Source organism: Oratosquilla oratoria, chromosome 4, assembly GCF_046742065.1.
Source record: "Oratosquilla oratoria isolate Oo_2021 chromosome 4, ASM4674206v1, whole genome shotgun sequence".
Lineage (NCBI taxonomy): Eukaryota > Metazoa > Arthropoda > Malacostraca > Stomatopoda > Squillidae > Oratosquilla > Oratosquilla oratoria.
In genome coordinates this window covers 79,612,007-79,626,313 of record NC_134780.1, presented here as the reverse complement: position 1 = coordinate 79,626,313, position 14,307 = coordinate 79,612,007, and the positions used below count along the sequence as shown (strand labels likewise).

At 37.9% G+C, this 14,307-nt stretch overlaps 1 protein-coding gene across 4 annotated transcripts in view; it reads left to right on the top strand.

The window, feature by feature from the left end:
* The window catches only part of LOC143024942 (protein lin-54 homolog), a 55,981-nt gene extending 49,951 nt beyond the window's left edge, over positions 1-6,030 (top strand). For all 4 annotated transcript variants that reach the window (XM_076184452.1, XM_076184451.1, XM_076184449.1 and 1 more), the window contains one exon: positions 1,687-6,030. In XM_076184452.1, coding sequence (XP_076040567.1) covers positions 1,687-1,703 — 17 coding nt within the window. In that variant the 3' untranslated portion in view covers positions 1,704-6,030. The remainder of the gene's footprint in view (positions 1-1,686) is intronic.
* Positions 6,031-14,307: the final 8,277 nt, after the last annotated feature.

The following is a 14,307-nucleotide window of genomic DNA, read 5'->3' as shown; positions in this document are numbered from 1 at the left end:
GAATTAAGGATTTAAGAATGTTGGAAGCTGTCTATATAAGGGAATGAGCCCCTATCATTAATAAGCAATCCAACGTGACAACAGCCGTACCATTATACAACACATCCACCAGACATTGTGGCAGAAATACCCGACCTCAACCTTCTCCACCTCCCCCTCTCCTCCTCCTCCTCCTCCTCCTCCTCCTCCTCCTCCTCCTCCTCCTCCTCCTCCTCCTCCTCCTCCTCCTCCTCCTCCCTCTCCATGAGATCCCAGCTTTGAGACACTCCCTGAGATTCAGGATCCTTGTTCCCTGACTGCCAATTTTTAAACCAATGTTTCCTGTGTAGAATTGTCAAATGTGTAGACTATTATTTATTTATACTATTCTGAAGATTACTCCTTGTAGTCAAAATGTCAATTAAAAATGGAAGACTTTGGACAGCTTGTCTTTGCCCATCCTCCAGAGGCAATATCTACTGTCAGAAAGCTTGAGAACATTAGTATGAACATTAATAATTGTCAAAATGCTGTTGTATTCAGTTCAGTTTGTGTATATATATGTATATGTATGTATGTAGGAGTGATTGTGCCAACAGCACTGTATGGGGCAGAAACATGGAATATAAGAGGAAGAGAGAAAGCATTTAAACATGTTAGAGATGAAATGCCTGAAAATTATTATAGGGGTTACTAGGCTGGATAGAGTGAGAAATGAGGAGGAGAGTGGGGGTAGAAAGGGAGTTTGGAAATAGGGTTGGTGAAAGAGTTTTGCGATGGTTTGGGCACATGGAATGAATGAGAGAAGAAAGATTAGTAAAAGAGGTGTGGAGGGCAGAGGTGGCAGGAGTGAACATGAGGGGACGTCCTAGGATGAGGTGGATGGATGGGGTGAAGGGGGCTTTGGGGAAGAGGGGAATGTCTGTTGAGGAAGGAAGGGGAAAGACAAAATAGGGGTGAGTATGGATGATGCTGGGATGCATGGAAGGGAGGGGGTGGGGGATGGGAGGAAGTATGTGTGAATGATATTTTGATGCAGCCCAAAGGGATTTCTCCCCCATCTTCTCTTTTTCTGCATGAGGGGACGGAGGGGGGGGGTTCGCTGATTAAGTGAAGCAGCCTTACTATGGATGTGTGCTGTCTTTCTGCATTGCTTTTGATCCAGGACAGTGGACGAGATGCAGGGATGACCTGTCATCCAGGAGGAGCCAAGAAAGGAGGGAGGGAGGAGTGGTAAATGGGAATGGAGTATGTGGGGATGAAATTGGTGGGAATGGATTTGTGCCTTTGACTTTGGCTACCTCCCCTGTAAGGGGAAAAAAGCAGTTGGTATATGTATTGATACACATACATACATACATAATACATACATACACATACATTTTATCCACAAGGAGCTAAAAGATTCTTAAAAGGTAAACAAATGGGTGTAGGATGAATGGCTAGCTATCTCCCTTGTGAGGGGGAAGAAGCCTGTTGATATATAGATATATACATACATAGATGCATAATGCACCCATACCACCTTGAAGCCCAATACCCCTGAAAAGAGGTTGGCTGATTCAAAATGCATAACTATTGTATACACTGTGTAGGTGTCTTCTTTGATTACCATCATTATGAGGGGGTTGAGGCCTTTGTGCATAAATAGTTACATGATTTGGTGATTAATTAGATGTCTAAGTTTATGATTCTTTTCATTTTCAGGTTTAGGAGACACATAGCAGTCCGGCGTTTGCCAAGAGATCTTCTTATAAGTCATGTAAATAGTTTTTAATATAATAAAAAGGAAACTTATAGATTCCAGTGTTTACACTATGTAAGAAAGAGAGTACCGTAGTTTGTGAAAGGATCTTATCTATCCCCAAAAACTATTTGCTCAGTATGTGTGTGAAAAGAAAACTGAATAGAAGGGAGGAAAATTTATTAATTACAAACTATGTTGAAGAGGATCCCTAGTGTACCTTTTATGTTATATTTTGTTGAACGTTTGATTTTGTATTCTTGGCTTGCTTTCTTCTTTACTCCCATTCACTACTTTTTTTTTTTTTTTTCCCTCTTCTTCTTCTTCTTCTTCTTCGTTTTGTAGGACCTCTTTCATGGTCTTTGTCTTTTTTGTGGTAGTGTCAACACTGGAAGTTGTTGTAGATTGTGAATATTGAAATAGCAGTCCATATTTGAGCAGTGCAGCCGTTTATTGTAAACCTTTTATTTTTGTCATCATACATCTTATCAATTGATATTGTGTACAGGACTAGAATCACATTATTTCTGTAGTTGCTTTATGGCTACATTGGTTTGTGGTCATGTAGATAAATATATATATAAATATATATATATATATATATATTCTTTCCCATTTTTCCTCCTCGTTTCTGTTACTCCGGTGTTATGATTCCATCACGCCGTGGGCAGACCACCAACAACTTCCGTTCTCTTTGCAGTTCGTTTGACTTAGCCAGCTTTCCCATCAAATAATGCACATAGCTATCTGACATTGCCTATGGACCAACTCTTCTCCTAGGAAATGTGTGAAGCTGTCGGTTGAGTGCCAGGGGTTCTTTTGAGGTTCAATTATTTTCATTTTATATTCTAAACTTTCATGAAACACCTTCAAAGATTTTTTCAGAATTATTGTCTGTATATAGTTTAACTATTTTTGAAAATATGTTCATTGCATATATGTATATATATAATTTTTTTTATTGGGGTTTTACTGGAAATCAAGGTCAATATTTACAAACTACCTACTTGTGTGAAGAGATAGAGAATCTATGCAATTTGTTTATCAGTGAAATATTCAGTGGCATCAATTTAGATTACTCAAAAATATGAAAGAGAACTCTAGAATTAATTCATATAGGTATCATAATGGTTTACTGAAAATGGGTAATGATTAATGATGGCCTTTGAGTTCTGAGTCCTTGCAAGGAAGTGTTTGGCCTTTGTTGATATTGAATCGTCACTTTAAGCAAATTGAATATCACTCAGTGGAACAATATATATTTTTTCCAGATTTCTCACTATATTGGTGGTATTGGATAGATTACAGCCATCCTAGTAAATTACTTTGATTGCCATTCTTTGCTTAAAAGTCAGGGTAACAAAAAAAAACAAAAAAAAAAACACTGAACCTCCTCATGTGGCAAGTTTATACCTGTAGTCCAGGATGTTACACCCAAGAATCCAAGGGGAACTCGTTTTGTCAGGTCATCCAAGGCTTCTGGAGTAAGTGTAGGCTTGTACAGTGTCTGCAGGATTTTTGTGGATCCCATGTACTACATAATGTGTGCAGTCCTATTTTATGCTGAATGTGTACAGTTCCTTTGTAATGTATACATGGTGTGCATGTTCTTATATTGTATGTATGGTTTATAATTACATATGATTCATATTGGATACTTGCTGTCCCATGTTATATATAAATGGAGAATGTTTACATCCCTATATGACCTATAGAGAATGTATAATTTCCTGTGATAACTGGTGGATGTGTGCAATCTGGTGATTCATGTGATTCAGGGTGTTTCCAATATTTTTATTGCTTGCATGAAGTGGGTATATGCTTTGACTCTTCCACCATTCTTATCAGGGGCAAAGTATCTTGGTATATATGTGTGAAGTGAGTGGGGATATTAAAACTATTTTGAGGTAATGGAATGTGTGTAGCCCCTTAGTAATGTATGTATATTCCACACTTGACGGCTTGGTGGTAAAGCTCCATTCTCTTGCCTCTTCTGGATGTGAATTGGCTATGTATGGTTGATAACTAGGAAAAGGAGAGCATGTGAATTGGGTTAGTGCTCAGCAGTTGCCCTTTCAATATGGTACTTTCCTCTGCTTGCCATATCGATCAGGAAGTAGGATGGGGAGGGTTTGGGAGTCTTAACTCAGGATGGTTGACCTGGAGACATGAGTTTAAACAGTGGCTATAATAACTGTTGCCTCAAGTTCAGACTAGGATCCTGAAGTCCCACAATAACCAGTGATGGGCCTCTGGAAGAAACTTTGGGCTGTTTTTCTATGTCAGATTTATTTGGGTCTATTTCCGTCACTAGCTGATAGGAAGAGGAGGGGACCCATCACTAATCATCAGCGTTCCATGTTTAAGAACATGGAGATAAAGAAAGATCTTGAACCCACTCCGTTCACTCCTTTGGGCTGGACCTCCAGATGAGGTGAAGATGTTAATGGCTCTTGAAAATCGGAAGTGGGAAGTGATAGTTGCCGTGTGTTTCACTGACTGGAAACTCAGCCCCACAGTAAGAAGCAATTGTCTCCATGTCCCCTCCATAGATCTGTTTGAAGATGGTATGTGTTGACAATTTTGGCAGTGTAAACATCAAAACAAGTGAAGCATAGGTTTTGTTCTCAAAAGGTGTTTACTCTCTCATAGATCTCTTAGAGATAACACTGTGTTGTGTTAGCGTGAGTTTTCTGTGTCACTGACTGATAGGAGGAGGGTAATACTCATTGGTTGTCAGTTCTTGTGTGAAAAAGTGAAGGAAAGATGGAGTTGGTAGAGAGAAATCTTGGTCCTGGTGCAGAGATGTACCTACAAATAGAAACGAGTGTTCAAGGAGTTTGAAGATGCATGGTAGGGAGATGGTCCTCCCCAACAACCATCTTGCAGGATCACCATAACCTGGTACCTGTTGTTGGTTCCTGGAGAGATCATTTTTTCACAAGTATCTCAAAGGTCTACCATTTGCAAGAACTCACTGGTGGTCTTTTAAATTGAATAGTAATCACTTCATAAAAATGGCAGGTTACACTGCACATGTTATAATAAGTCATTGCTAGGATGAGAGTGTGTTTGTGTTGTTTTATTTAAGTTGCTGGCCATATTTGAGTGTAGGCAAGGGATATGATTATTTGGTTGACAGGTGTGTTATATAGGGTTTGAGGATACTTTCATGCAAGTTTTGAAAAATTTTGCTGTGAATTCTTTCTTCTTTTTCTCAGGATTGATACAGACGCAGATTAGTTGCCATATAGAATTGACACTTCACTAACATGTTGAAGCTTTGCATCTTGTAAATATAGTAATAACAAAATGTGGTTGCACTTCATTATATCAGGAATAGAGATAACATTTGTAATTACCATTACCGATCCTGCCTACCCCTTAATGATATTCAGAAGCCACCGATCAGTCAAGACTGACCTGCCACTGTTCACTGTTGCCTTGATCATGTCACTGCTCACCAGTTTGTCCCGGAGCTGAAGTTACGCCACCTCTCCTTCACAACATGACCTTTCCCCAGCGCAACTCTGATACCACAGTCATACCACCACTCAGCTTGAGACAAACACATTAAATGGTCCCCATCTCTTCCTGCTCCTTCCCTCCCATCAGGCAAAAGGGCTCAAGTTTTGAGATGTGGTGTTTGGAAAAACAAATTCTAATGTAGATTTAACCATGGTTGCAGCACCTTCCCTCTGTATCATTATTTAATTACCTTCCACTGGTGTACTATCTTGTTTTCATATTTAAGAAAAAAAAATATGTTTACTCTATATTAATTTATTGTAAATTAAGATTCCTAATAAGATGAGTAAGATATTCATCAAGCTTTATACCTGAGAAAACTTCATGGCCACTGAAAGGTTGATGAAGGGCAGAAAACTTAATAAAGTGATTCTATCCAAAGTACAAATCTTCATTACATTTGCACACTTCAGACCCAATGAAGAACTTCGTTGGTCAGGTTACGAATCAAAGACCCATATCGAGAACATGAGCTCTTCTGTCCCGTCTGTCCAGCCACGAGGCCCCTGAAGGTGTATCAGATTCATGTGTACGTGGAAGCCATGGAAGTACAACATTATTATGTTTATAATGAATAGACATTTGTTTTGGGGTGAAAAAAGAAGCTAGGCCAAGGTTATGCACATAGAATGCAAAGTTTTATAATAGTATCAATATTTTTATCTGTTATTTATTTTTGAAGAAAAATAATCTTATTCAGTACAGTAGTCCATTGTAGATGATAGCTCTTTGGCCGGTTTCAGTTGGCTTTCTGTGCCTGATTGTCTAATAAAATGAAAAATTAATCTTTGTTTTTATGGCTCCTTTGAAATTAGGTTTGTATAATTTTCCAACTCAAAAGTATGTATTTGTTATGTAATTCCATTTTTTTAGTTAGAAATAATCTATAGCTTCATAGGTTACGTCAACCTTCAATTAGTAAACATGAGTATGATTTGACAACATAAAATTTATGCTTTCAATACCCGTGTGTGTGTGGGGGGGGGGCAGGAATTGTTAGTGTACAATTTACAATTTTGTCTAAATATGAATTCTTGATTGCAATGAAATTTTAATTGATAAAGACATGTAGGATTTTTTATAATACTGTCACCCACAAAAAGAAAATACAGATTCATGTTACACCTAAGGCAAGTAGTTGCAAGCTATTTGGCGTCAGTGTGCTAATATCCAATTCACCTAACTTCCTCTAAGCTAACCAATCCTATTTCAACTTGCTGTCTACCGTAACTTACTGTAATTTGGATGAGTGGCAAAACGTTTAATTTAAAAGAATTTGATGAAATGCATTTTGCCAAACGAAACTTGTAGAAATGGGAAGTGATAAATGCAGGCTTGTAGGCAGAAATTGAAAAGAGCTATTTTCACTTTAAGAGAGGATTTTACCTATTCATAGTTTCCTCTTGTACGTATATTTCTACCATTATCACCATTGTTATTATCATCATCATTGTCATTATCATTAATATTATCGTTATCATTATTAATTAATAATGTAGATATTGTTACTATCCAATTTTAGGGAAAGGACTTGTACTAAAACCTCGACATATTCCCATCAGACAGGTGGGTAATCCGAAGAGAGGACAAAGTCATCATTGTGATTTGAATTGTCCAGAGCAGTTACAATGCACCATTATTTTTTTTTCTTTCATTCATACTCGAATTATGTCGTCTGTGAGCTACAGTCCAAAACATTTGCTCGAATCTGCGAACAAAGCGCTTAAACGACTCTAGTCGACGCTTTTCCAGAAAGCGCACTTAAGTGTAACGAGACGAAATTCGGTGGACAAAAGAACCTGCCACTTTCATCTCTCCGTCATCAACTAGATAATGCGTTCGTACATGCGTGAGTCACCCTGGTCTCGGATAATGTGTTTGACTCGTGACCGACAACCCTCCTTGGTCAGATGAGAGTTTCAGATGGCATAGCCCGATCTATGGGTAATGTTGTGACCTAACATCAGATACTCATCTTTTTGCTTAAGGGGGGACAGTAACGGTTACCTGCAAGCCGCATTTGTATTTGTGTCTATCTACGGTAAGTGTAAAACCACTTTCATGATATTCCAGTTCCTCTTACTCCACAACGGCATGCATTAGAGGTGCAGTAGTCCAGTGTCGCATATGTATTCTTTCCCTCGGGAGGATAGGCCGGTCCTGCAGTGGACCATTAAGGATGAACTTTAAATATACAGGGAAGTAGTAGCAGCGTTCGTAGGGTCCCGTCTCCTGCCTAGCCTTAAATTCATGCCCAATTCCAACTTTGTCTATACCCTTGATTTCCAATTCTCCTGTTTAAGGCTTAGAATTCACGCATTGACATCCCCGTCTAAGCTATTTCAAGGATTCTACATGGAAAACCGAATTTCTCCATATCCTTAATTAATTTTCATGGCCTCTCAATTCTCTATAGCGACCTGAATACTGTAATCACATCAACTCTTTCTCTTCGATTTTTCAAAGTTGACAGACCCTTTGCATTTTCTCGGTCCTATATCCTTTCCTCTGTGTGGGAACCATTCCACTGGTGTGTGTGATTCACCATTGTCTTGGATCACGTGTTGGACTCGTGATTGACAGTTATTAACCTCCCGGGTGAGAGCTCGTGTGACCGATCTATGGGTAATGTTTTGACCTTGCACGCACACACACACCCAACTCCCCGCAGTGCAACGATACTGAAATTATTTCAATACTGGGCGGGAGTCGAACCCGGACTGCCTTAGAGGCAGGCGAGAACTCTAACCACAGCGCCACGAGGTGTGTGTGTGTGTGTTTATCTAGTTGTATCTTACGGGCAGGGGAGTTACGCTCGTGGTGTCCCGTCTTTGTATCTCTCCATATCCAGTTTGCACTTAATTCTTGTATTGGTTTTTCACACTGTGTGTGTGTGTGTTTGTGTGTGCGTGCGTGACAGTTGAAGAAAAAAATCCGTGATCTGCACATTATATACCTTCTCATATGTAAATGGAGACTGTATTTATTTATTTTTTCTATTTAATATTAAATTTACATTTCTTATGCTCTGCAAGGAAGCTAGGGATGATAACCCTATTCGTGGTTTGGATGTATTAAGCCAAAAATTAAAATTAGATAAGCAGATTATATATATATATATATATATATATATATATATATATGTATATACAGTATATAAAGTGCATTGTGGTTTATAGATATATATATATATATATATATATATGTGTATATATATATATATATATATATATATATATATATATATATGTGTGTGTGTGTGTGTGTGTGTGTGTGTGTGTGTGTGTGTGTATTTACCTAGTTGTATTTTGCGGGAAGGGGAGCTACGCTCGTGGTGTCCCGCCTTTGTATCTTGCAGTGTCTAGTTTGCAACTCATGAATGGTTTTTGCGCACACTATTTCCTTGTCCAGTTTGTTCCAAGTGTCTACCACTCTATGTGGAAAACTGTTTTTCTTCAGATCTCTTCTGTAGCTATGTTTTTTTTTTCTTTCCATGTCCTCTTGTGCTTCTCCTGTCCCAGTTTAATAAGTCCTCTCTATCAAGTATTTCTGTGCCTTTCATGATTCTGTAGATGGTCAGTAGGTCACCTCTCTTCTTTGCTCCAGAGTCGGTAAATCTAGTTTAGCCAATGTGTGTGTGTGTGTGTGTGTATTAAATATATAGATAAAATGAATTTAATAAAAAAACAAATAAACGAATAAGTGATCCACTAGTTCCATATTGGCAGGGAAGATTACAATCTGTTGAAAGTCACCTTTTTCATAAATGTTCGGACAAGCAGGGTAGGTATCAGTCACCGTTAATACTTCGGGATTGAACTCTGATAAATACACGGGATCTCCGTAATTCTGATATGCCGGAATTTGAAAGATATGGGAAAATTTCGTTTCGGATATTATGTATTTCCTCTTTCTCGATTCTATAGTAAAAACATGAATTTCCTAACGCAAGCTTATCATCTACTAAGCTTCACGGTAATGCATAACATTACAATGTGACGTCAGATGTTTATCCTTGTTTTGTGTGCCCCGTTTTCTGTTATGGTGAACGACTATTTTTTTCTTTTTCGTCTTTTTTGGTCAAGAGACACTAAGAACTACTGATATTATCATATCAGTACTCATTGTACATACAGATATTTATATGTATGTTTCACCACGGGCTTATAAGTAAAAAATAACATGTAATATTTATTTCAGGATTTTATTATTTCGATTTTGTCTCTTCTTCCCAGAGGTTTACGGTTATGTAGAACGACGTTCGTGGAATGTATCACAATTCTTCGCTCACTTGTGATAAAGCCTTGTTGGTGATTTTCATTATCATATATAGAATGTATTCACTCACTATATTGTCATTCATGTATGCATATACATCAGCCTGATACTCATGAAGCAAAAATTAGAATAAAGTTCGTCCAAGCATTCTATATGTTGTAATACTCGTCAATTACGTGAAAAATATACATATTGTTCATTTTGAAGGAATAATACTATTAATAGTATTACTATTGATTTCTCTATTTCCTCGTCAGTGTTTCAGTTAAAAATTGTATGTAACATCTAAGAATGTCAAATATATCCACTGAAAACTTTTCTGTGCATCGTGCTCCACGAAGACCTGCAGACTCACTCGTTGCCAAGGGCATACTGTGGATGCAATTTGTCGGTACGAACTACAAGGTAGTACTATTTAAGACAGTTGCCACAACTCAAACAGTACACTGGCTTGATTACTTTCAAATCCGGGTAGATGGTGATTGGTGGGTATGTGCGGCGGGACTTGCATCTCTCTAGTATAAGTTAATGGGCTAAAACCCGCATATTAGCATACTTGGAATTATTTATACATATATAAGTTTGATCATTTATATAAATACAAAAAATATGTTTTTATGTTACTTATAACTTTTTACTTCAATTCATCCATACATGATATTAATAACATCTGGATATTAATTAACCAATTATCCGATCCAGAAAGTTGTGTATTTCCGTTGGTTCCTATACTGGCTCGCAGATGGCGTTCAGTAGTGTTTATCTCGCAACAGGTGATTGGGATGAGTGTTGACGTGAGCTACAGTTTTTAAACTTTTTAGCGAGTGTATTCACACCTTTCGACAATTTAACAGTATGGTAAGTAGGATAAGATTAATTAAAGTAAAGTTTTGAGCGAAAAAAGAGTGTTGTGTTTTATTTGAAGAGTTTTAGTACCATTACATTTGGTTTGGTAACTTGCAGGAAAACTTCGTGTTCGTTAGAGCAACTTTTGCATGCGCTGTGATTTGATATCCAGTTTTTCGCGAAAAATTAAGGATGTTGAAAAATGTACATAATTCGAATGAAACACACCCTTTATTATGTGCGTGTATATGAAATGAGTAAAGTGAATTATTATTTAAGTTTGGTGTAAGGAACGATAAAATAAGTCGATACTGGTAGACCAAAATAATGATATAAGTATTAATAGAAGTTGATTACTGTATCATGTATGGACAAGAACTGTGTATTGTTCAAGGTACGTTTATGATGGAGTGAGACTTACAAGTATTAAGGAGAAAGCGAAAATGGTAAAATGAGAGAACCGTTTAAATGAAATCACCAAAACCTAATTATTTATAATTATATCCAGCCTCCTTTTTGTATTAAAATTAAAATGAGAAGAATGAACAGAAGTAAATATGTAATGGTAATTTATGGAACCATCTGCTTTTTTATTGGTCTATTTTTTATTTTATTTTTATTCATGATTAATGGGGTTTACATTTGATTTGGATGGCTTTATATTACTTATAATGAAATTTGAAAGATAATGCTGTGGTCTTATAATTGTTTATATATGTGTGTATATATATATACATACATATATATATAATATATATATATGTGTGTGTGTGTATTGATACACAATGGAAGTATAAATATATAATCATGTATTTTGTTTTTGTGCATTCATATGAATAGATTAGCATACATATGTGTATAACTATTATTTTATATATTGGATTGATATCCAAGGGTTAACCCCACTCATGCTGAGTGGCACTCATTGCTCATTTTAGGCCTAAATGAGTGTACTTTTTTCAGCTATGCAGAATATATTAACCAAGGAGGTTACCCAGTGCACATTTAACCCAATCATTATCAAGTGGTCTTCTCTGTTTCTGTGAGGGTTATAATTATATTTTATTTTATCCATACCTGTGGTGCTGCATATACTGTATATATGTATTATATGTAAATATATATATATATATATATATATATATATATATATATATATATGCATGAGAAATCATATGAACTCGTGATTCTAAATATACAGAAAAAACAAGGAAAATAATAAAATGATGACTGAGTGCTTTCGTCTATTTAGATATCCTCATGTATCCTGAGGATATCTAAATAGACAAAAATGCTTGGTCATCATTTTATTATTTTTTGGTGGTTTTTCTGCACACACACACACATACATTGTATGGCATTGGCTTTATATTTGGCTTTTATGTACCTCAGCAAAATTTTGGAAAGCATTGATGATTGGTTTGGTATAATGTACAACTGAAGTAATAACAATAATGTAGCTGACACTACTTTGCATTGTCATCTCAGTCAGTTGCCCTCAGGTCTCTTTCAGGAGACCTGTGTTGCTAGGAATTATTGTTATTGTTTTTATTTTTATTTTTATTATTATTAATTTTGTTATAGTGTAACTTAACTCTTCTCTCTTGTTTACATTTCATCTTTGTCCTCAAATTGTCAAGATGAATAATCATCATTACATGATGATATATACTTCATTTTGGTGGAGGATATATATATTTATTTTTTGTTTATGAAAAGTATTTGGAGGTTGTCTAGCCTAAACACATTGTCAGAACATGATTGGGTATTATACAAAGACGGAAAAGAAATTGCAAATAGTGGATCCAGTGAAACATTGCAATTTGATCTAGATATATTTGAAGCTGTTAGGTACTACTGATTGACATATCTTAGAAGGTGGGGACCACATAAGAAATCTTCTTATTCCCTCACTACTCTCACTTGAGCCAAAAAAAGATGTAAAAATGAAATTTGATGCCAGTAAATATAGAGTAATACATATGGAATAGAATGGAAATGTCCAACAACTTAGAATAGAACATAAAGACTTCAGGTGAAGGGGAGGGATTGCTATTACTAAGTACTCTAACCCAGTAGACCACACAACTGTGGAACCCATTCTAGATAAGCTAGAAAAGGTTGTGGAAGCTCTCACAAGATGTGTCCTGAATGTACAGTGATGGGAGGAGCATGATTAACATTCAAGTAAAGAAGAAAGAATGTAGATATAATCTCTGTATGTGTGCGTTTAAAGAAATCGTTTCACAAACAAGATGACGTGTTAACTTATCAGTATATAGGACGGCCGTCACATACTCATTGTAAAAGGTCAGGGAGGCTTTCCAGAAACTCGAATTGTCCCTAAGAGATTCGTGAATAAACGGAATAGGTTACCAGCTGAGGCAGGTAATGGACATAAATATAGGAGGGCGAAAAAAAATATTTGGATCACAGGAAGAATCGCCACCCCAGACTTCGACGGTGACAATTCTTCATGTTGGCTATCCTAAGGTGACAATTCTTCATGTGGGCCATCCTGGGTTGACGATTCTTCGGTTGTACAAGTTGATGACAATAAGCATAACCTTCATTCAGCCTAATATAACCAAATCTTTATTCCACTGTTGATATTCGGCGTAATGGGGTGACATTTCTTCAGGTGGGATCTTATGGGGTGACGATTCTTCATGTGGACGTTCTGGGGTGACAATTCTTCATGTGGGCGTTTTGGGGTGACAGTTCTTCGCGTGACACATTTTTGTTGGGTTAAGTAAATACAAGTAACCATACTCTGATATCTGGCATGCACGCAAACGCACACACATAAGCACGCGCGCGTAAGACAGGACCCCACGAGCGTTGTTCCTCTCCTGTATACTACAACTTGATAGATATACGTATGTTATCTCATTGCCCAGGGGAAGCTTCCTTAGCGTAACTCGATCTCGGTTCTGTGTCAGCGTGAAGACTTTACGCCGATCTGTACACATGCAAACCGCAAATGTGTGTGCATGCGCGGTCGGTACTCTTTGCTCTAGCACCTGTGTGCACACCTGTCTGCGACATCTCGTCCTTGCTGCCAGCACACCTTGTGAAGGTCTTCTCGAGATACGGGATTGATTGGGTCAGTAGTTATGACCGTGGAAGGCCGCTGATAGAAATTGTGGGGTGGGGGAGTGGAGGGTATGTGATTCACCATGGTCTTGGATCACGTGTTGGTCTCGTGAACGACAGCTATTACCCTCCCGGAAGAGAGCTCAGAGCTCATATATGACTGATCTATGGGTAATACTGTGACATTACACGTACACAACTCCCTGCCCACTAGAGTTGGAGTAACGACTCGCACCGCAGCGATACTGAAATTATTTCGACCTTGGGCGGGATTCGAACTCGGACCGCTGTAGTGGCAGCCGGGGACTCTAACCATTGCGCCATCAAGTCGTGCGTGTGTGATTAAGGATTGCGTTGTCCTTGTCATAGAGTCAGGCTTTGTAAATGAGGGACTTACGGAGTGGGGGTCGCCTCCCCACCACCTCTCCCATCCTCTTCTTAGAGTGTGACTCATTGCAGAAAGGTTGGTCCGAGAATCTGTTCCCATTCGCATAGTTGGTCCAACACCCTCGTACTACGTGCACACACTTACAGACTTCCAAACCAACACCCTTATTCTACGTGCATACTCAATCTCTACCATAAATCCTCCCAGCTCAACTCCATCCTGCCACAAGCACACGTTTACCCTAACCATAAATCCTTCTTCGCCTTCACCTAAAGAGAGAGAAAGAGAGAGAGAGAGAGAAGCCACATACCCTGTGATCTCCCCCAAGACTCTTCACCGAGCGTGGGTGGGCTCAGCTGTCCGTAGAACATTGTCACAGTCTACAATAAAAAAGATAAACATTGGGTGGACGAGGGCCGGGGAGGGGAGGGACTAAACTATTATGGAA